Source organism: Lipotes vexillifer, unplaced genomic scaffold (assembly GCF_000442215.2).
Source record: "Lipotes vexillifer unplaced genomic scaffold, Lipotes_vexillifer_v1.1 scaffold1854, whole genome shotgun sequence".
Lineage (NCBI taxonomy): Eukaryota > Metazoa > Chordata > Mammalia > Artiodactyla > Lipotidae > Lipotes > Lipotes vexillifer.
In genome coordinates, this window is record NW_006786017.1 from 253197 (window position 1) to 278180 (window position 24984).

Below are 24984 nucleotides of genomic sequence, written 5' to 3' on the forward strand. Positions count from 1 at the left end.
AGCCAGCAATTCCACTAAGTGTATACACAAGAGAAATGAGTATATAGGTCTACCAACAGAAATATATAGGAATATTCATAGAAGCTTTCTCCATAAGAGCCCCAAACTGGAAACAACCCAAAGATACATCAACAGCAGATATAAATAAATTGTGGCAGGGCTTCCCTGGTGGCGCAGTGCTTGAGAGTCCGCCTGCCGATGCAGGGGACACAGGTTCGTGCCCCGGTCCGGGAAGATCCCACATGTCGTGGAGCGGCTGGGCCAGTGAGCCATGGCTGCTGGGCCTGAGCGTCCGGAGCCTGTGCTCCGCAACGGGAGAGGCCACAACAGTGAGAGGTGTATACACAAGAGAAATGAGTATATAGGTCTACCAACAGAAATATATAGGAATATTCATAGCAGCTTTCTCCGTAAGAGCCCCAAACTGGAAACAACCCAAAGATACATCAACAGCAGATATAAATAAATTGTGGCATATGCAGGCAATGGGATACTATTCACTAATAAATAGGAACACACAACTGATAACACGGCATTAGAGTAGTCTCAGATATTATACTGTGCAAAAAAGCTAGAAACAGAAGAGCAAATGCTGTATGGTTCCATTTACATGATGTTCAAGAAGAGGCAAAACTAATCTACAGTGATAGAAATTAAAACAGTGATTATCTCTGGAGGGTGGATATAACAGCAAAATGGCATGAGGAGTCTTCTGGGGTGCTGGAAATATCCTATATCTGATCAGAGTGGCGGTTATATGAGTGCATGCACACATAAAAATCTATTGAGCTGTACACTAAAGATTAGTGCACTAATACTAAGATTATTATAAATGACATATTAATTTAAAAATTGAAAAAAAACAATGAAAATTTCAGGCTCAGACAGCTTCACTGTGAATTATTCCAAACATTTAAGCAAAAAGTAAAACCAGGGCTTCCCTGGTGTTGCAGTGGTTGAGAGTCCACCGGCCGATGCAGGGGACACAGGTTCGTGCCCCAATCTGGGAAGATCCCACATGCCGTGGAGAGGCTGGGCCCGTGAGCCATGGCCGCTGAGCTTGCGCGTCCGGAGCCCGTGCTCCACAACAGGAGAGGCCACAACAGCGAGAGGCCCACGTACCGCCAAAAAAGTAAAACCAATCTTAGATAAACTTTAAAGTAGAATAGAGAATGACAACTGAAAAAATCTGAAAGTATTTCAGTTTTACTGAATGTTAAGGAATTACCCCTAATTTTGGCTTGATAATATATTGTGATTTTTTTTAAAGTCCTTATCTTTGAGGGATACCAAGTAAAGTACTCATTGGTGAAGTGATATGAGGTCTGGAATTTAACTGAAAATACTCCAGCTCCCTCAAAAAAAAATTTGTGGGGGTGATAAATGAAACAAGATTGGCAAAATACTGATGACTGTTGAAACTGAATGATGAGTACACGTGTTTGTTATACCATTCTATCTTGTATGTTTCCTAAGCTTTATATAATTTTTTAAAAACTAAAAAACCACTATAAAAATTCCATTAATAAACAAATGCTTTCTTAAAAAACGAAAACCCTAGGTAGGTTCTGACAACACTTGAACAAAGAAGAATGAAGAATGAAACTCAGAAAAAACAAAAGCGAAGAAGCGAAAGACTAGTGTTGCTCCTTATAGGAGGAACCTGGAGGGATGATGGGGAAAATAATATCTGCTTTCAATTCTGTTAAGTTTCAAGTGAGAAAAACAAGTAGGGAAGTCCAACAGACAGCTAAGGAAAAGGGACTGGCAGTCAGAGTTACAGAAGTAAACTGGGGAAGTAATTCACATACATGCCTCAGGTGAAACGAGCAGAGTAACGCGGGGGTGCTGTGGTAAGAGCAGGGCGTCTTTAACAGAATATATCAGTGGTAACTGTGCTTAGAAGATAAACCGCCTAAGGGAATACATAGAGAAGGTTCAGAATGAGCCTTGTGATACAACCAGAGAAGAGAAGGAACACAAAATTGCAAAGATTAAAGAGAGGAAAACAATCTTAAAAAAAAGAGGGCTTAGGAGGAAAAAGTGTCAAGGAAGCCAAAAGGAGACCTGTCTAGATTGGGGAAAGGGTGGGTACAAATAAAGCCAAAAATTAATAAGGAAGTCAAAAGGGGAAACAATTTCATATACACCTGGCAAGAAATATATGAAATCTCCATGAAGGGTATCCTCTGCCCTTGAAATTCCATCATCTCTCAACATGTACCATTTGGGAAATGTGACAAAACACATGGATTTATCAGCACCTTTAAACAGAAGGCAGAATAGGCACATATTTTCCTCCACTCTAATAGACAGGTAAGAGTATTATGAGAAGACAAAAGTGAGTTAGATGAAAAGAAGTAAATGATCTTATAGTTTCTACAAATTAAGAACATGATAAATCATTATTATGTATTTTTTCTAAACGGAAGACACAAGAAAACTAACATGAAAATCTTTCCCCATTGTGAAGGCATGGGAAATAACTGCATAAAACTGTCATCAAAGCAGTACTTTTTTTTTTTTTTTTTTTCAGTATGCGGGCCTCTCACTGTTGTGGCCTCTCCCGTTGCGGAGCACAGGCTCCGGACGCGCAGGCTCAGCGGCCATGGCTCACGGGCCTAGCTGCTCCGCGGCATGTGGGATCTTCCCGGACCGGGGCACGAGCCCGTGTCCCCTGCATCGGCGGTATTTTTAAAAGGTGAGATATTTCCAAGTTAGACAACTATTTACCATCTTATGCCCACAGAGCAGCTGACAAGTATAGTAAGCAATACTCAACTAAAAAGCACTTTTCCCTTTCCCAAGTGAATTTAAAAGACTTCATGAAGTAAGCATTTTTAAGTCTCTAAGGTTTTACGGTGCAAATGTATTTCACGTCAGAGGCACTTATTACCCTTAGGACGCAGAAGAAAGGTGATGTCAGTACTCTTACAGACATGCCATTTGCAACAACATATCCATATTTATTTCAAAGGGGATTTTTCTGCACTTGTGTTTCTTTTTTAAAAACACAAAACAGGGCCTCCCTGGTGGCACAGTGGTTGAGAGTCCGCCTGCCGATGCAGGGGACGCGGGTTCTTGCCCCGGTCTGGGAAGATCCCACGTGCCGCGGAGTGGCTGGACCCGTGAGCCATGGCCGCTGAGCCTGCGCATCCGGAGCCTGTGCTCCGCGACGGGAGAGGCCACAGCAGTGAGAGGCCCGCGTAGCGCAAAAAAAAAAAAACAAAAAAACCCCCACAAAACAAGCCCAAATGGGCAAAAAGGTCATCCAAAAAGGAACCACATAAGTAATTGTGAAGGTAACAAATTGAAGGCTATTAATCTGATAAAGACCTTATGTAAGAGACTGTGCTTCTTTTTACATATTGGTTCTCTCTTTGTGTTCTAGGAAGAGTTATTTTTCTTTGTTGATTTGTTTCACTTTCCCTATCCCATTTGAGGGTCAAAGTTATCAGGAGAAAGGTAATTTAAATGGCAAACAACAGAAAGTCCGTATCTATTTATCAAAACTTGAAGCACAGACTGGGAGATGTACTTAGAAGTTAAACGGTCATATCTAGCGAATGTTAAATATGCTTGCCTATGGGCTCAAACACCCTGTAATGAGGCCTGATCCTCATGAACCCACAAGTTTCCTTTGGGTGAAAATCACAGCACTGCCCTAAAACCAAAGATTCAACTCAAGGGCTAATGAAAGATTAGTAATCATTTTCTTGGGTACTGCCCTTTGCTTTTTGTTTATCTGTGCCCATAGTCTGTTAAAACAGAGCTACAGTATTGTAAACGTTGACTACACTAATTTGTAAAGCAATAAATCCTACACTCTGGCTATTCATGAACCACTGAAACAGCAATATATATTAGACAATACGAGACACTCAGAAACGGTGGAAGTGCAGATACTCTAACCACTCAGAGATCAAATTCTACTTAGATTTGAGGTTTATTATAATTAATGAAGGGAGATTCCGAAAAGATTCCAAGATCCATTCCAAGATCCATTCCAAGATTCCATTATAAGAGTTTATTAGAGTACTGCCGCTCCCAAATTAAAATTTTAAGGTTATCTATAAAGCAAGAGTTCCAATGTACCTGTCAGTCTGTTCATAATAGCATTTCCTTACTGATATGGAGCAATTTATTTTGGTAAAAAAGGTACAGGCAACTGAACAACTATGTCTACACAGAATCTAGGCTGCTCTTATAAAACAATCCTGCAAACATTATTTCATTATCAGCTAGCTTTACAGCATAAGAGAAGCAGTATCTGCTAACTTCATCCATAAGCTTGAACCAAAGTTACAGTAAAGGATAAAAATAGCTAAATGTATACATGGGCAGACCTCATTTTATTGCACTTTGCAGATATTGCAGTCTTTACAAATTCAAAGTTTGTGGCAACCCTGCATTGTCAGATGATGATAAGCATTTTTTAGCAATACAGTATTTTTATTTATTTTTATTTATTTATTTATTTTTGTGGTACATGGGCCTCTCACTGCTGTGGCCTCTCCCGTTGCGGAGCACAGGCTCCGGACACGCAGGCTCAGCGGCCATGGCTCACGGGCCCAGCAGCTCCGCAGCATGTGGGATCCTCCCGGACCGGGGCACGAACCCACGTCCCCTGCATCGGCAGGCGGACTCTCAACCACTGCACCACCAGGGAAGCCCCAGCAATACAGTATTTTTAAATTAAGGTATGCAGACTATTTTTTTAGATATAATACTATTGCACATTTAATAGACTACAGTATAGTACAGACATAACTTTTATATGCCCTGAAAAAACAACAACAAAAAAATTCATGACACTTCATCGCGGTGGTCTGGAACTGAAGTGCACTATCTCTGTGGTATGCCTGTACAGGCTTTTTACCAAGTTTTCAACTCTGGGAAAATTTCTAGCCTCATCTTTCTAGAGACTTAAGCAACTTTCAAATTTCATCCATTTAGAAAATCTTCACCACAATTTTCTAAAGGCACAACCTTACCTACCCTGAAGTTAGAACACAGAGGGGCCTTTTAACCCATTGTTTGTGTGTGGTCACTAATATTCAGATGAAGCCTCCAGGGCAGTAGAGTAGGTTTGCCAAATGCATAGTAAATTTTTCTAGGCTATAAAAGCTTGAGGAAGACCAACTTCATCTAAACAGAGAATCACTTCTCACTCAAACCTAGTTTACCTGCTTACCTCCCATGATGTACTGGCAAGTGTTTGCGATGGATTCCATGACTTCCTTCCACAAAAGCATTGGGCGGCTTATGGTACACTGAGGCCAAAGAACCAATGTGGCAGATGAGCTCATCCAACAGAGTTAGCTCAATAAGATCTGTCTCCTCAGAGATCAGTGGCTTCTCAGACAAGACTACTTCTTTGGCTGTGACAGGATCAGTTGAGAGAAGGCGCCAATAAATAGAGCCCAGGATTATCAGAATCCTAATGAAAAGGCAACGGCAAGAAGGTTTAAATGTCACCTTTCTCCATACAGAAAGCCAAACTGCTGGATTTATTATCAAGGCAATGCTGAAGTGATTTACGCAGAGTTGGCCGTTAAGAAGATATTTAGACTCAATATATTATTAATAGAGTCATAATTCCGTAATCTCTAATGTTTCCAAGAATTTAAATATAAATTCAAGTGGGTTAGTTCTAAGACTCAAATTCAAAATGAAGTTGGAAAAAGGAAAATAAAGTTTAAGCCAGTAAAAATCAACTGCTTACGATGGCCTCAGGACATAAAAATAATGTTTTTAACTGCTTTAATATTAGCAGGGTTATTCATGAAACACATCTTACATATATTTCACCCATACCTTCTTTCTTCATTCAAATATTTATTAACTATCTCCTATGGAGACACTGGCTAGGCCCTGAAAATAAAGAGACAACAACACAGGGCCTGACTTCAATGAGCTCAAAGAATATTAATTATTACAATATAGTATGAGAGGTACTATTACCTAAATAATAAAAAAAACCGTTCAAGAGAGAACATAACTAAGTGCTTCTAAAAGGGGTGACCCTTGAATTTAGTGGTCTCGTTTTCTTTTGTGGCTGTTTAAAAATAATTTTATACATGGTCATGGCTAAGAAAAATTTATTATCAATGACACATCACAATTTAGAAATGTATAATATAAAAATAAGTCTCCCCCTATCATCCAACCCTACCCCACCTTAACTCCCCATCCCCAAAGTAGCCATATTAACAGTGCACTATATATCTTACCAGAGAGCTCCCACACATATATATTTATTTTATACAAACCCAGTTTCATAGTATATACACTGCTCCTCAAGCTGCTTTCCATATTGGCACATCCAGCTGCCATTTTCCACTGTATATGCAGCACTGCATCATTATTTACTAGTGTCCTATTGATGAACATTTAGGCTGTTGCCTCTTTCTCCCGCCTTCCTATTATTTATTTTTGCAATCATTATAAAGTGGCAATAAATATCCTGGTATCCACCTCTCAGAATGTCTATATAGTGGCATTCACTTACACATGAATTGTTCCAGTGGTATCATGTTATTAAAGGCAACAATCACTCCCATTTCAATTTCTGTATTTAAAACACATACAAAAATATTTTCTTTAAACTAGGCCACGGTTTTCCCCATGAGTTTCTACATAAGCAGATGAACTGGTTTATAATTTAGCCATTTAAGGCACGTATCATTCAGCTCAATACCGGAAGTGACCCTGATGGTTTTATATAGATTTTCTTAATCATGTATTAATTTGCACTCAAAATGGAGTGCTGGTTAAAAACAAAAAAGCATAAAGAACACTGAGATACAAGTTAATACAGTATAAAAATGGTAAATTTTACCTCAAGATAATCTTTATCACATTCATAGGTTGCATTATTCTAATAGAAATGCACATATACATGTAGTATTCACATCAAAATGTTTGTAGTATTTGAAATGCCAGGGTTAAAAAAAGGAAACAGTGATACTATCCAATTTAAATGAGTTTGTTTTGTTGCTTGTTGGGAGGGGGGCTAATTTGCTCCTGAGGAAGTGTTTATAAATAGCAGCCTGAAACCTCCTCACTTAGATTTTCATTTGGAAACAAAGCGTGAATATTATGAAACATAAACAAGTTGATTTTTTAAAAGAGCAGAATACAACTTTCTCCAAGTATCACATCAGGAAAGCAATCCCCTGCCCAGCTTTTATTGATATTTAAATTAAAAGTTAAAATTTAATCTGTATATTCAGTCCCCAAAGGATGTCATTTAAAATTTGTAGACTATGCTTTTTATTACACAATGAACACTACACATCACTTAACTGGGGAAACTTAATTTGCCTTTATATAGTAGTAAAGTTGTTAAACATATTAAAATAAACTATATAATACAGCTTAATAATATACTTATCAAAACAATTTTTTTTTACTTCAAACTCTTTCTCTCATATAGCTGGTACATATTTAACCAAATGGCCAAAAAAAAAAAAAAATTCCTGTGGGGATTCACAAAATATATACTTCTGTGAAAATAGCTTGAGTCCCCCCACAAATTTAAAACACTGCAACAGGACAAACTTCTGGAGACAGAATCACTGGATCAAAGGGTATACGTACTGTAAATCTTAACAGAAAAATTTAGTCCTATGAGAAATGAGAAAATGAGTGCAAATTTTCCAGGACTAGAAATGAAGAGTGGGCAAGGATCTCCCCTGTCCAAACTCAGTTATCCTGAGGGGTGATCTGTTAGGACTACTATCAGCTGGCCTTCACTGCCTCACTAATTCACATGGAGACCACGATAAATCAGGCCCAGGCAAGGCTAATGACAAGAAAATAGAAACTTTTTATGATTTTAAGGGTGTCATTATGTGTTTGGTGACTCAGAAAATTTGGTTTCGGATCTACTGTACTGCTACTCTGATAGGCCCCCGTAAGGATCTCGAGAAAATAGTGTATTTCCCAAAATTTGGGAGCTTCCAAAACAATTCGTACCAGGCAAGCTCTGAAACAGTAATTCTTAAACTATAATGTGCATCAACATTTTAACACACCAGGAAAGCCACTGAAAGTGCAGATTCCAGACTTGCTGATTCATTATGCCAGAAGTGGGGCCCAGGAACTTTTATTTTTAACAAGCAGCACAGGTGATTTTGATGATGACGGTCTCTAGTTCACAGACGGAAAAACTAAGGTGAAGACTTCTTTTCCATGTACTAAAAATAGTAATTACTAAAGTTTGGACACTTCTATGAGTATTCTTTACTAATTCCTCTAAAACTATCAAAGTGAAAAGACAAATCTTTGAAATAAAGCCATGGATTCAAGGGTTGGTTTTCTTTTCCCCTAATTATATCTATATCTATAACTATATCTATATATATAGATATATCTATAGATATATACATATATATATATTTTTTTCCTAACCTGTTGATCTCTGTCATTTAACTGGGGTGCTTAGACACATTTAATGTACTTATTGAGATGGTTAGGTTTGGAACTGTTGTCATTTCTTTTTTATTTGTCTTATCTGTTCTCTGCTCCCCTTTTATTCTTTTTTCTTTATTGTTGTTGTTTTTATAAATTTATTTATTTTTTGGTGCATTGAGTCTTTGTTGTTGGATCTTCATTGCTGCGCGTGGGCTTTCTCTAGCTGCCACAAGCAGGGGCTACTCTTCGTTGTGGTGTGTGGGCTTCTCATTGCGGTGGCTTCTTCCATTGCAGAGCTTGGGCTCTAGGCGCATGGGCTTCAGTAGTTGTGGCATGTGGGCTCAGTAGTTGTGGCCCACGGGCTCCAGAGCACAGGCTCAGCAGTTGTGGCGCACGGGCTTAGTTGCTCCGCGGCATGTGGGATCCTCCCAGACCAGGGCTCGAGCCCGTGTGCCCTGCATTGGCAGGAGGACTCTCAACCACTGCACCACCAGGGAAGTCCCATAATATTTCTAATCATACCACCATTTTATTTAAAATTAGAAGCACAAAGATTTCACGTATACTTCACTGAATTCTCAGCATAGATAAACAATAGGATTAAGTCTACTATAAAGACAGAACAGTAGTATGACAGAGAAATTTGCCCAGTCACATCCTGAACCAGTGGATATAGCAGAAACAGAACCCCACCACCCAATTCAAATTAACGTAACTCAGCAGATCATGCTGCCCTCAACTTAAAAATTTATGGCTGCTAACATAAATATTAAATTAGGTTCTTACTTCATGAATTTGAGAAAAAAATTCCAGAGGAAAATTCCAGTGGAAAAGACTTATATAAATGTGCTTATTCTATTATGCTAATGCCTCAGATTTCATTAACTGGACAGAAAAGGCAAGTCTAGAGAAACTGTTTATTAATTATTTATAGCCAAATATGAAATAATCATCCACAATAATCTTAAAACCTCTAAGTTCACTTATTTATACTGGCTTATGCACAACAATGCTTCAGGCAGAGAAGACAGGAAATGCGTATTCTCAAAAGTCATTCTTAAATTTCAGACTTGAGAAGCAGCATTAACAGAGTAGAAAAGGGCAAAGACTCTGGAGCCAGGCTACTTGGGTCTGAGTCCTAGTTCCATCCCATACTAACTGGGCCGGCCTCTCTATGTCTCAGTTTCCTCACCTATAAAATGGGAAGAGCAACAGTATTAACCCTTACTGAAAGCCTGGCACATAGTAAGCACTATACAGATGACTGTTGTTACTAAGATTCTCTACTAGTCCTTGTACAGAAAATCTAGAATTAGGAACGTCTGATGGTTTATTTATACCCTGCCCTGTTCTAGAAAAGGATTTAGCAAAGCTTATAAAAATACATCTAAGGCTAGAGAACATAAATTAGAAGCAAAGGCAGAAAAATGCAAGCCACGATGACCCACACATTTTCTACGGGAGATCCTTAAATTTGATTCTAAGGTCTCAAACATCTGATATGAAAAACAAGTCTAGTGAGATAAGCCATTCAGAGGGCAGTTAATTACATACTAATGCATAAGAGAATCCAAAACTGGTTAGGAATTTTTTTATGGGGTTTCATAGAGAAAAAAATATATAATGGAATAAATACTTTGATAACAGATCTAAAGAGGATAGTTTCTCATGACAACCCTTACTACAGGATGATGATATTAGTGTAATTCAGTAAAAACAATTCTAATAAGGGTCAAATACAATGCAGTCTAGATCCCAGCTCTCTACTAATCTGGCTTGATTCAGTGGTAAATTTCAACATCTATAAGAACATAGGGAATCCTCCCTAAACACTTTATCTCAGGCAAATACTGTAATAAGAGTGAGTCTGAACTCTGACAAGAACCTAAAACACAACTCTCCTATGCTGCCTGTTAAATACAGATACAGAGGCCTTAAGAGACAATGGAGGTGAAGGCAGGGTTCAGAACTTGTGAATACAATAGAATCTACCAAAGACACTCACTTGATTATGAGGCTAGCCTTATCTATTCAGAAGTGAGTAGACAGGATTTCCCTGGTGGCACAGTGGTTAAGAATCTGCCTGCCAATGCAGGGGACACAGGTTCGAGCCCTGGTCTGGGAAAATCCCACATGCCACGGAGCAACTAAGCCCGTGTGCCACAACTACTGAAGCCCACGTGCCACAACTATTGAAGCCCATGCTCCGCAACAAGAGAAGCCACTGCAATGAGAAGCCTGCGCACCACAACGAAGAGTAGCCCCTACTCGCTGCAACTAGAAAAAGCCCGTGTGCAGCCAAAAGTAAATAAATAAATAATTAAATTTAAAAAGTGAGTAGAGAAGGAGCAAAGCCAAAATTCTTTTTAGAAAATTGTTCTAACTCCATCTTAACAGAGATACAAATGGGTAATCAAGGGTCTAGACCAGGAAATCTAGAATGCTCAATAGAGATAATATTAAATAACCATTGCCTTGATGGTTATGGAAATTGCTTTGCTTCAGGCAAGAGGAAGTTTTAGAAAAAACACTTCAAAGAGCTCTAACAAATAAATTTTAAAAGATGTAAAATTAATAATAGGAAAGGTGTATCTATTTTCCAATGTGGATGAATGTCAAGTGGCCTCTCAGCAGTTAAGATGATTTTGACTATTCCACACATACATAAACACAGAATCTTCAATTTGGCTGAGGCATGAATCTGTCACACAATGTAAGCCGAGACAGTCTCTTACCGGCTGAGTGATTCTAGGTCACCACCCAGCACTCCCATCTCTACATTTTCTCTTTCCTTATTTTCTACTTCTTCTGGTAACTTTCATGGAGAGCCAGATACTGCTGATGCTTTGAAATATGGCCATCAGGAGAGAGTTAAAACTTGAGATACTTTAATAAACAGAAATCCCATGATTCTTGAAGAAAATGAGATTTCTGAGAAAGCTAAGAGACTGTATAAATATATATTTATCTGTGTTTAGGGAGTTTTCTGAAGTGTTAGTACATAGGCCTCATTAAAGTCAAGTTTACTATATTACCATCTAGAATAAACACAAGACTTCTTTGAATCTGGTTAATTTACAGAGCTCTTTCTTTCGTACAAAGGAGAGAGGCTCCAGGGCCTGTAGCAAAAGACAGAAATGAACTTCAAAGCCCTAAGATGAAGTCAAACCCATGGCTAATTTAATGGCAATCACCCTACAGAGTCTGTAATAAGCACTACATGATTAAGAAGGGGCAATTTCTATTCAAAATGGCCCCCTGTAGATGACCTATTAAACACTAACGTGAAAATGAACGTCTAACCTAAACTACTTTGATTCAGAAGATGACCAATTTCTGCTCTTAGTGCCAAGACATGCCTCATCAGTGAGGGACAACCTCCCAGTCCACTTTTCATGGACAGATGATGAGCCATGGCCTGCCCTTGACTCCACATACTCATATGGATGCTTCTTCACACTAACCATAATGGGGTCAAGTGAAGGTTTAGAGACTTGGGGAAATAGCACATTCAAAAGCTCATTCATAATTTGTTGGAGAAATGGAGAAAACTGAGAGGTACAAGGGGTGGAGTGGGACACCTCTATTTTCTGTGAAGTGAATTTTCTGACATCCTTTAACTCAACTACTGTTGGTCAACTGCTCCTTAAAAGATAATCAAGTGATAATTCTCAGTAATGTTTACATGCATCAGTAACCAGACAAGACAATTATCTTAATTTTTAGTTCAGGTCTTCTTCACATTTGAGTTCATTGATTGTAAAACATCTGTACTTGAATCAAGTGTCAGAAAGTAGCCTTTGACTCTAGCAGTTTTCTTGGCTGTATTTTTTTCAGAGTTGTATAGCACATTCTATAAACAACTTATTTAATAATGTTGTCTGCTTTATAGAATTCCATTAAGTATTCAAATGCCTTATCTGCCAGTCGAACTTCTTTTCCTTAAAATGGATTCCTGGCATTTCTAAAATTAAATACTGTCAGAGGAAAGAAGAACTTTGCATTTATCATGTACCAAATGATGCGCTTTGACCACTTAACAGATGATGTATTGGCAACTATTCAAGGTTCACATTTGTGGTCTCAGTTTGGAACTGGGTTTCAAGAAGTGTACTAAGTGCACACCCCAACCGTCCTAATTAATTACAGGATTTACCATATTTAGTCCTCTAATTGTGTTCATTATTGATATGAAATAAAGCTCCCCAGAGAAAAAAAAGGAAAGATGACAGCTCAGAACTAGGTTAAAGAACTATAAAAGAGTTCAAATGCTGTTAATATACAACTATAAAGAGATGAAAGAGGAAAATGGTAAACTGAATATCTGAATCAGATTCCATGTGTAAACACACATCATAACTCTTGACATCCTGCTAAAGCCAGCCTGTTCTCAAATTCAATTAAGAACAATACTGGATCATGATGGACTGATCATTATACTAGTTACGTCAGAGAAAGTAATTACTTTGATTTCTGTGTATCCAGCTGGTTGCCACATTCCTGAAATCAGAACCCTCCCTAAAAGGACCAAAAATACTAAATAATTAAGGAAGCAGCATTAGCACTTTAAAATTACTTAAAGAGAAAGGCAACTTATCTAGAAGGTAGAACAGCACACGAGATATTTGTCAAAGCATTTACCATCTCTACAGGGTACTTTCATTTGAAAGCTGAAATTAAGTCCCCCAGAAGGAGATACTGTGAGACTCAATGTCATTTTCACAAAGTCATGTCCTTCATTAACACTAAAGAGTCTAAGTTCAATTTTCATGAATTATCATTAAAACTGGAGTCAGTCAATTCATTTAGAAGCCATACAACCAGTTCTAATTCAGCAGAATATGTAAAAGAGGCACTGTTTTTATTTGTTTAACAGAATCTAAAGACTGCACTCCTTCCGTTTAAAATCTCTGCAAATGAACCTTCTTGGAAGAAGTTTCACAATTTCCTAGAATTTAAAACAAGACAAATCAACTCCATGCTTTTTTCAGACTTCTTACCTGTGTTGCCAAACTCAAGACCTGTTGTACCAGCTCCTGTGTTTCTGATGGTTTCTTGAGAAACAGCTTCACTACAGCAGTAAACAGAGTGAGCTGTACCTAAGCAAATGTAATTTAATAGGTAAAGTGAAAGGCATTTGCATTATTCCACACCATGAATTCCAAAGTGATATTTTCCCAAATATGACTTACTATGAGGTCTTTCTGATTTTGATTAAGAAACAAAGGTTAAAACTCAGCCAATATCCACAATAGCAGTCAAAGGTTTTCTTCAACTATAAAGAGATGAAAGAGGAAAATGGTAAACTGAATATCTGAATCAGATTCCATGTGTAAACACACATCATAACTCTTGACATCCTGCTAAAGCCAGCCTGTTCTCAAATTCAATTAAGAACAATACTGGATCAAGATGGACTGATCATTATACTAGTTACGTCAGAGAAAGTAATTACTTTGATTTCTGTGTATCCAGCTGGTTGCCACATTCCTGAAATCACTAGCCTCCTATCTCCAAATTGCATTTTTTGGCATCAAAAACTGCTGGTTCATACTGACGGCAATAAAACTGGTTCCTGACCAAATTCTTTATTATTTACTTCCATTAAAGCTACAACTTCCAGGGAATTAGGGAATCATTTATCATACTGAGGCAAGAGCCAAGACAGTAGAATTATGCCAGATCACAACCAATTAAGAGTGGCATGCTAGGGCTTCCCTGGGGGCGCAGTGGTTAAGAATCCGCCTGCCAATTCAGGGGACACGGGTTTGAGCCCTGGTCCACGAAGATCCCACGTGCCGCAGAGCAACTAAGCCCATGCGCCACAACTACTGAAGCCTGCGCGCCTAGAGTCTGTGCTCCGCAAAAAGAGAAGCCACCACAATGAGAAGCCCTCGCACCGCAATGAAGAGTTGCCCCCGCTCGCGGCAACTAGAGAAAGCCCGCGCACAGCAACGGAAGACCCAACGCAGCCAAAAATAAATAAATAAATAAATGAAACAAATCTATTAAAAACAAACAAAAAAAGAATAAAATTTTAAAAATTAAAATTAAAAAAAAAGAGTCGCCTGCCGAACCATGAAACTACTGGCTGGTATATGTTCCTTGTAGGGCCTATTAAAATTACTATGATAGCTTCCGAGAAGATGGCGGAAGAGTAAGACGCGGAGATCACCTTCCTCCCCACAGATACACCAGAAATACATCTACCTGTGGAACAACTCCTACAGAACACCCACTGAACGCTGGCAGAAGACCTCAGACTTCCCAAAAGGCAAGAAACCCCCCACGTACCTGCGTAGGGCAAAAGAAAAAAGAAAAGACAGAGACAAAGAATAGGGACGGGACCTGCACCAGTGGGAGGGAGCTGTGAAGGAGGAAGAGTTTCCACACACTAGAGGCCCCTTCGCGGGCGGAGACTGCGGGTGGCGGAGCGGGGAGCTTCGGGGCCGCGGAGGACAGCACAGCAACAGGAGTGCGGAGGGCAAAGCGGAGAGATTCCCGCACAGAGGATCGGGGCCGACCGGCACTCACCAGACCAGAGGCTTGTGTGCTCAGCCGCCGGGGCGGGCGGGGCTTCGGTCGGAGCGCAGGAAGAGGACTGGGGTTGGCGGCGTGAACACAGCCTGCAGGGGGTTAGTGCTCCACGGCTGGCCGGGAGGGAGTCCAGGGAAAAGTCTGGACCTAACGAAGAGGCAAGAGACTTTTTCTTCCCTCTTTATTTCCTGGTGCCCGCGAGGAGAAGGGATTAAGAACGCTGCCTAAGGGAGCTCCAGAGGGCGGCGCGAGCCGCGGCTAAAAGCGCGGACCCCAGAGACAGACATGAGACGCTAAGGCTGCTGCTGCCGCTACCAAGAAGCCTGTGTGTGAACACAGGTTACTATCCACACCCCCCTTCCGGGGAGCCTGTGCAGCCCACCACTGCCAGGGTCCCGGGATCCAGGGACAACTACCCCGGGAGAACGCACGGCACACCTCAGGCTGGTGAAACGTTATGCCGGCCTCTGCCGCCGCAGGCTCGCCCCGCACTCCGTGACCCTCCCTACCCACCCCGGCCTGAGTGAGCCAGAGCCTCCGAATCAGCGGCTCCTTTAACCCCGGCCTGTCTGAGCAAAGAACACACGCCCTCAGGCAACCTACACGCACAGGCGGGGCCAAATCCAAAGCTGAGCCCCTGGGAGCTGTTGAGTACAAAGAAGAGAAAGGGAAATCTCTCTCTCCCAGCAGCCGCAGAAGCAGCGGATTAAAGCTCCACAATCAACGTGATGTACCCTGCATCTGTGGAATACATGAATAGACAACGAATCATCCCAAATTAAGGAGGTGGGCTTTGAGAGCAAGATTTATGATTCTTTCCCCTTTTCCTTTTTTTGTGTGTATGCGTATGCTTCTGTCTGAGATTTTGTCTGTATAGCTTTGCTTCAACCATTTGTCCGAGGATTCTTTTTTTTTTAAATTTTTTTCTTAATAATTACTCTTTATTTTAATAACCTTATTTTATTTTACTTAATCTTCGTTCTTTCTTTCCTTCCTTCCCTCCTTTAGACAACGAATCATCCCAAATAGAGGAGGTGGACTTTGAGAGCAAGATTTATGATTTTTTTCCTCTTTTCCTCTTTTTGTGAGTGTGTATGTGTATGCTTCTGTGTGAGATTTTGTCTGTATAGCTTTGCTTCCACCATTTGTTCCAGGGTTCTATCCATCCATTTGTTTTTTTGGGTTTTTTTCCTCCTAATAATTTTTTTTAATAACTTTATTATATTTTATCTTATTTTACTTTATCTTCTTTCTTTCTTCTTTTTTCTTCCTTCCCTCCTTCCTTCCTTGCTCCCTCCCTCCCTCCTTTCTTTCTTTCTTTATACTTCTACTAATTCTTTCTTTCTACTTTTTCTCCCTTTTCTTCTGAGCTGTGTGGATGAAAAGCTGCAGCCAGGAGTTAGTGCTGTGCCTCTCAGGTGGGAGAGCCAACTTCAGGACACTGGTCCACAAGAGACCTCCCAGCTGCACATAATATCAAATGGCGAAAATCTCCCAGAGGTCTCCATCTCAACACCAGCACCCAGCTTCACTCAACGACCAGCAAGCTATAGTGCTGGACATCCTATGCCAAACAACTAGCAAGACAGGAACACAACCCCACCCATTAGCAGAGAGGCTGCCCAAAATCATCATAAGTCGACAGACACCCCAAAACACACCACCAGACGTGGACCTGCCCACCAGAAAGACAAGATCCAGCCTCATCCACCAGAACACAGGCACTAGTCCCCTCCACCAGGAAGCCTACACAACCCACTGAACCAACCTTAGCCACTGGGGACAGACACCAAAAACAACAGACAGACATCAAAAACAACGGGAGCTACGAACTTGCAGCCTGCAAAAAGGTGAACCCAATCACAGTAAGATAAGCAAAATGAGAAGACAGAAAAACACACAGCAGATGAAGGAGCAAGATAAAAACCCACCAGACCTAACAAATGAAGAGGAAATAGGCAGTCTACCTGAAAAAGAGTTCAGAATAATGATAGTAAAGATGATCCAAAATCTTGGAAATAGAATGGACAAAATGCAAGAAGCAGTTAACAAGGACCTAGAAGAAATAAAGATGAAACAGACAATGATGAACAACACAATAAATGAAATGAAAAATACTCTAGATGGGATCAATAGCAGAATAAATGAGGCAGAAGAACGGATAAGTGACCTGGAAGATAAAATAGTGGAAATAACTACTGCAGAGCAGAATAAAGAAAAAAGAATGAAAAGAACTGAGGACAGTCTCAGAGACCTCTGGGACAACATTAAACGCACCAACATTCGAATTATAGGGGTTCCAGAAGAAGAAGAGAAAAAGAAAGGGACTGAGAAAATATTTGAAGAGATTATAGTTGAAAACTTCCCTAATATGGGAAAGGAAATCGTTAATCAAGTCCAGGAAGCACAGAGAGTCCCATACAGGATAAATTCAAGGAGAAATACGCCAAGACACATATTAATCAAACTGTCAAAAACTAAATACAAAGAAAGCATATTAAAAGCAGCAAGGGAAAAACAACAAATAACACACAAGGGAATCCCCTCATAAGGTTAACAGCTGATCTTTCAGCAGAAACTCTACAAGCCAGAAGGGAGGGGCAGGACACATTGAAAGTGATGAAGGAGAAAAACCTGCAAGCAAGGTTACTCTACCCAGCTAGGATCTCATTCAGATTTGATGGAGAAATTAAAATCTTTACAGACAAGCAAAAGCTGAGAGTTCAGCACCACCAAACCAGCTCTACAACTGCTAAAGGAACTTCTCTAGGCAAGAAACACAAGAGAAGGAAAAGACCTACAATAACGAACCCAAAACAATTAATAAAATGGGAATAGGAATATTCATATCAATAATTACCTTAAATGTAAATGGACTAAACGCTCCCACCAAAAGACACAGATTGGCTGAATGGATACAAAAACAAGACACATATATTTGCTGTCTACAAGAGACCCACTTCAGACCTAGAGACACATACAGACTGAAAGTAAGGGGATGGAAAAAGATATTCCATGCAAATGGAAACCAAAAGAAAGCTGGAATAGCAATTCTCATATCAGACAAAATAGACTTTAAAATAAAGACTATTAGAAGAGACAAAGAAGGACACTACATAATGATCAAGGGATCGATCCAAGAAGAAGATATAACAATTGTAAATATTTATGCACCCAACATAGGAGCACCTCAATACATAAGGCAAAAACTAGCAGCCATAAAAGGGGAAATCGACAGTAACACATTCATAGTAGGGGACTTCAACACCCCACTTTCACCAATGGACAGATCATCCAAAATGAAAATAAATAAGGAAACACAAGCTTTAAATGATACATTAAACAAGATGGACTTAATTGATATTTATAGGACACTCCATCCAAAAACAACAGAATACACATTTTTCTCAAGTGCTCATGGAACATTCTCCAGGATAGATCATATCTTGGGTCACAAATCAAGCCTTGGTAAATTTAAGAAAATTGAAATTGTATCAAGTATCTTTTCCGACCACAACGCCATGAGACTAGATATCAATTATAGGAAAAGAGCTGTAAAAAATACAAACACATGGAGGCTAAACAATACACTACTTAATAACGAAGTGATCACTGAAGAAATCAAAGAGGAAATTAAAAAATACCTAGAAACAAATGACAATGGAGATACAACGACCCCAAATCTATGGGATGCAGCAAAAGCAGTTCTAAGAGGGAAGTGTACAGCAATACAATCCTACCTTAAGAAACAGGAAACATCTCGAATAAACAACCTAACCTTGCACCTAAAGCAATTAGAGAAAGAAGAACAAAAAAACCCCAAAGTTAGCAGAAGGAACGAAATCATAAAAATCAGATCAGAAATAAATGAAAAAGAAATGAAGGAAACGATAGCAAAGATCAGTAGAACTAAAAGCTGGTACTTTGAGAAGATAAACAAAATTGATAAACCATTAGCCAGACTCATCAAGAAAAACAGGGAAAAGACTCAAATCAACAGAATTAGAAATGAAAAAGGAGGAGTAACAACTGACACTGCAGAAATACAAAAGATCATGAGAGATTATTACAAGCAACTCTATGCCAATAAAATGGACAACCTGGAAGAAATGGACAAATTCTTAGAAAGGCACAACCTGCCAAGACTGAATCAGGAAGAAATAGAAAATATGAACAGACCAATCACAAGCACTGAAATTGAAACTGTGATTAAAAATCTTCCAACAGACAAAAGCCCAGGACCAGATGGCTTCACAGGCGAATTCTATCAAACATTTAGAGAAGAGCTAACACCTATCCTTCTCAAACTCTTCCAAAATATAGCAGAGGGAGGAACACTCCCCAACTCTTTCTACGAGGCCACCATCACCTTGATTCCAAAACCAGACAAGGATGTCACAAAGAAAAAAACCTACAGGCCAATATCACTGATGAACATAGATGCAAAAATCCTCAACAAAATACTAGCAAACAGAATCCAACAGCACATTAAAAGGATCATACACCATGATCAAGTGGGGTTTATTCCAGGAATGCAAGGATTCTTCAATATATGCAAATCAATCAACGTGATACACCATATTAACAAACTGAAGGAGAAAAACCATATGATCATCTCAATAGATGCAGAGAAAGCTTTCGACAAAATTCAACACCCATTTATGATAAAAGCCCTGCAGGAAGTAGGCATAGAGGGAACTTTCCTTAATATAATAAAGGCCATATATGACAAACCCACAGAAAACATTGTCCTCAATGGTGAAAAACTGAAAGCATTTCCACTAAGATCAGGAACAAGACAAGGTTGCCCACTCTCACCACTCTTATTCAACATAGTTTTGGAAGTTTTAGCCACAGCAATCAGAGAAGAAAAGGAAATAAAAGGAATCCAAATCGGAAAAGAAGAAGTAAAGCTGTCACTGTTTGCAGATGACATGATACTATACATAGAGAATCCTAAAGATGCTACCAGAAAACTACTAGAGCTAATCAATGAATTTGGTAAAGTAGCAGGATACAAAATTAATGCACAGAAATCTCTGGCATTCCTATATACTAATGATGAAAAATCTGAAAGTGAAATCAAGAAAACACTCCCATTTACCATTGCAACAAAAAGAATAAAATATCTAGGAATAAACCTACCTAAGGAGACAAAAGACCTGTATGCAGAAAATTATAAGACACTGATGAAAGAAATTAAAGATGATACAAACAGATGGAGAGATATACCATGTTCTTGGATTGGAAGAATCAACATTGTGAAAATGACTCTACTTCCCAAAGCAATCTATAGATTCAATGCAATCCCTATCAAACTACCACTGGCATTTTTCACAGAACTAGAACAAAAAATTTCACAATTTGTATGGAAACACAAAAGACCCCGAATAGCCAAAGCAATCTTGAGAACAAAAAATGGAGCTGGAGGAATCAGGCTGCCTGACTTCAGACTATACTACAAAGCTACAGTAATCAAGACAGTATGGTACTGGCACAAAAACAGAAAGATAGATCAATGGAATAGGATAGAAAGCCCAGAGATAAACCCATGCACATATGGTCACCTTATCTTTGATAAAGGTGGCAGGAATATACAGTGGAGAAAGGACAGCCCCTTCAATAAGTGGTGCTGGGAAAACTGGACAGGTACATGTAAAAGTATGAGATTAGATCACTCCCTAACACCATACACAAAAATAAGCTCAAAATGGATTAAAGACCTAAATGTAAGGCCAGAAACTATCAAACTCTTAGAGGAAAACATAGGCAGAACACTCTATGACATAAATCACAGCAAGATCCTTCTTGACCCATCTCCTAGAGTAATGGAGATAAAAACAAAAATAAACAAATGGGACCTAATGAAACTTCAAAGCTTTTGCACAGCAAAGGAAACCATAAACAAGACCAAAAGACAGCCCTCAGAATGGGAGAAAATATTTGCAAATGAATCAACTGACAAAGGATTAATCTCTAAAATTTACAGGCAGCTCATGCAGCTCAATAACAAAAAAATAAACAACCCAATCCAAAAATGGGCAGAAGACCTAAATAGACATTTCTCCAAAGAAGATATACAGACTGCCAACAAACACATGAAAGAATGCTCAACATCATTAATCATTAGAGAAATGCAAATCAAAACTACAATGAGATATCATCTCACACCAGTCAGAATGGCCATCATCAAAAAATCTAGAAACAATAAATGCTGGAGAGGGTGTGGAGAAAAGGGAACACTCTTGCACTGCTGGTGGGAATGTGAATTGGTTCAGCCACTATGGAGAACAGTATGGAGGTTCCTTAAAAAACTACAAATAGAACTACCATATGACCCAGCAATCCCACTACTAGGTATATACCCTGAGGAAACCAGAATTCAGAAAGAGTCATGTACCAAAATGTTCATTGCAGCTCTATTTACAATAGCCCGGAGATGGAAACAACCTAAGTGCCCGTCGTCGGATGAATGGATAAAGAAGATGTGGCACATATATACAATGGAATATTACTGAGCCATAAAAAAAAACGAAATTGAGCTATTTGTAATGAGGTGGATAGACCTAGAGTCTGTCATACAGAGTGAAGTAAGTCAGAGAGAGAGAGACAAATACCGTATGCTAACACATATATATGGAATTTAAGAAAAAAATGTCATGAAGAACCTAGGGGTGAAACAGGAATAAAGACACAGACTTACTAGAGACTGGACCTGAGGATATGGAGAGGGAGAAGGGTAAACTGTGACAAACTGAGAGTCAGGCATGGACATATATACACTACCAAACGTAAGGTAGATAGCTAGTGGGAAGCAGCCACATAGCACAGGGAGATCAGCTCGGTGCTTTGTGACCGCCTGGAGGGGTGGGGTAGGGAGGGTGGGAGGGAGACGCAAGCAGGAAGAGATATGGGAACATATGTATATATATAACTGATTCATTTTGTTGTGAAGCTGAAACTAACATACCATTGTAAAGCAATTATACTCCAATAAAGATGTTAAAAAAAATGGAAAGATTAAAATATGAAATGTCAAGATTAAATTTATTTTATGAAAGAAAAAAATAATAAAATAAAATTACTATGATAGATTACACACATGAACTTCAATTTGCAGTGAGTACAAATGCTGGGGAAAAAGCTTTAATAATTTATCTGCTTCTCTGGGCCTTTGATTCGAAGGTCTCTCAGTTTTGGTAGAAGACAGACAGAAGATGGGAAGGAGTCTAACCATCCACAAAGAATCTTTTCAAACTGCACATGCCAGCCTTCACCCCAGACAAAAACCCCAGCTGCAACTGAGCCACAACCATTACTAACAGCAATGGGTGAATCATCTTTAGGTGACAGAAAATTAAAAAGTAATAACTACTGCTCTAAGTTAGTAGTTGTCAAAGTGTGGTTCTGGACCAGCAGCAGCAATAGCATCACCACCCTCAACCTTATAAGAAATGAACATGCTTAGGCCCATCTCAGACTTACTGACTCAGAAACTCTAGGGGTGGGACCCAGCAACCTGTCCTTTAACACAGGTTAAACACCAGTGCTTAGGTGCTTCTAAGGCTCATTAAAGTTTGAGAATAACTGTCTAAATTAGGCAGGCTTGTTCCAACAGAAGTTAGCACAACTGAAAAAGGTCACCCCTTTTGGGGAGAAAAATGAACATACTATATGTGTATATAAATTCGCACACATGAAACTGCCTAACCTTTACCTTTCCTGAAATCGTCCCCAAAACATCTAATACATTAAGATATAGATGGGAACTTACCTGGATGCTTTCATCATGAAAACCTTCCAGGAAGCTCTCTAGTAACTCATTTGCATTGTCAATTCTTTGAGCATATTCTCCCACAATCCAAATCATAGCTGCTCGAGCGTCAGGCTCATCCAGTGAGTCTAAGTTCTCACACAAAGTGGCAATGATACTTTCATATCTGATATAACAAAATGGACTATGGTTACTGAAGGCAAAACTGAGAAGTGTACTTAACAATGAAGCCTAAAAAGCAAAAAACCATGGACAAGGTACCCTAAACCACCACCAAACTACAAAGACTTTTAGCCAAGACAAGGTACAGGCTTTAAAGCCAGAAAATTATAAATGTCTTCAATTTTCCTTCAATTATGTTTTAATAACTAGACCATAAATCTTTATAGAAGCTTATCAGATATTCTTTTCACAAGGAAAAACTATCCTATGGTTTAAGATAATACCACTACCTTACATTTCTCACAGTCTTTCTCATAACTAGATCAGAGAATTTTCCTATTACTTCATTATACCTTCATCGTAGAGGAACAGAAATTCCACTTTACTATTAGGAAAATGGAGTCAGACAACAATAGCATCCAGAAACAGTAATTTTGTCTCTTATCCACCTATTTCTGCTTTCTATAGAGATCTTTATGTTCCTTCCTCCCAAGGCACCCACACTAATGACCTGTTTTTCCAAAGAAATAAGCAATTCAAGTATTTATTTTTACAGGTCTATAGCTCTCATCCTTTACCATGTTAAATCCATCTCCTTGGCTACTGTGTTTGTTTTGTTTTGTTTTTTTTCGCGGTACGCGGGCCTCTCACTGTTGTGGCCTCTCCCGTTGCAGAGCACAGGCTCCGGACGCACAGGCTCAGCAGCCATGGTTCACAGGCCCAGCCGCTCCGCGGCATGTGGGATCTTCCCGGACCGGGGCACAAACCCATGTCGCCTGCATCGGCAGGCGGACTCTCAACCACTGTGCCACCAGGGAAGCCCGGCTAATGTAGTTTTAAACATCAGAATGAAATTGTATAATAAATGAGATATGGACAACTGAATAATACACTTAATTGTTTGCCCTATTTCCACTGATTAAACCAGGTTCTCGATAATGCTTTCTGAAAATTAAACTATCATAATCCCTCAGTAATACAAACCAGAAATGGACACATTTCTTTACCAAGCATATTAAGATATACACCTTCCCACGTAATCAAGAAGTTTAGAAACCCAACCCTCCTCCTTCCTGGGAGAGTGGTAAAAGTATATGATCCTTTTTCCAAAAATACCATTTCTAGAATTAAAAAAAAAAGAAAGAAAAAAAAAATATATAGTATATATAATGCTTAATAAGCCACTACCTTAATAAAATATTTCTTCTAATTCTGAGTCCACCACTAAGCTAACTAACTGTAAGTCAATTCATTTCACATTACCTTTAACGATAATCAGAAGCTTAGCACAGTTCATCTCTATGAGTATAAGGTAAAATGAGATTTAGGATGCTTATAAGATCTGCTCTTATTTCACTCTTTCAGATTCCTTAATTGTTTGCCTTCAAGAGCAAATCTGAAAAAGTATTTTTGTTTCATAACTAAGAGGCCTCAATGTGAAAATTTTTGTGGAGTGAAAATGTAGATTTTGTATATCTTAATGGAAGCAGCTACAATACTTCAGAAAAGGCCTGAAACTCTGACAGTTCACTGTTGCATGTTCTATAATTTTCTACAAGTACTAGGTAACATACTGAATGAATAGTGAAGCTGTCACCTCCCTGGCTTTTACAATAAGGTGACCATATAATTTATTACTCAAACTGAGACGTTTCTGAGAGTGAAAAGGGGCACAATTATTAATTATGCCTGGTAAGAGGCATAAAATGGATTATGCCCAGACAACGTGGAATATATGGGTATCCTTATTTAATAGTAACTTCATCACCAAAGAATCTGGCTAACTTTAATATATGCCAATTGACAATGCATATTCAGACAGAGCTTCAACTCTTCTAAAAGTGATAAAGCAGAGTGAAAAATCAGATTTTAATCCTTGTGCTAACCAACTTATATGTTTCTGATTTTTAATAAAGTATTCAATTATGACCAGTTACTTTACAAAGACTAATTCTTACCTAGCCAACCTCAAAGTGCCTTACTTAAACATTTCCTAAATGATCTGAGGAAGAGGAGCAGAAGTATCTGGACGTACTTGTTGGGGTATTTGCAGAAGATATAACAATCGCCTTACACAGAGCTCTGCAGATTGC

At 39.1% G+C, this 24984-nt stretch overlaps 1 protein-coding gene across 1 annotated transcript in view; it reads right to left on the bottom strand.

Moving 5' to 3' along the window:
- LOC103076560 (AP-1 complex subunit beta-1-like) overlaps positions 1–24984 on the bottom strand; it is a 73949-nt gene that overhangs the window by 38768 nt on the left and 10197 nt on the right. Inside the window, 5 exon segments of the mRNA XM_082931118.1 lie at positions 5195–5425; positions 5427–5440; positions 13419–13517; positions 22730–22895; positions 24927–24960. Coding sequence (XP_082787244.1) covers positions 5195–5425; positions 5427–5440; positions 13419–13517; positions 22730–22895; positions 24927–24960 — 544 coding nt within the window.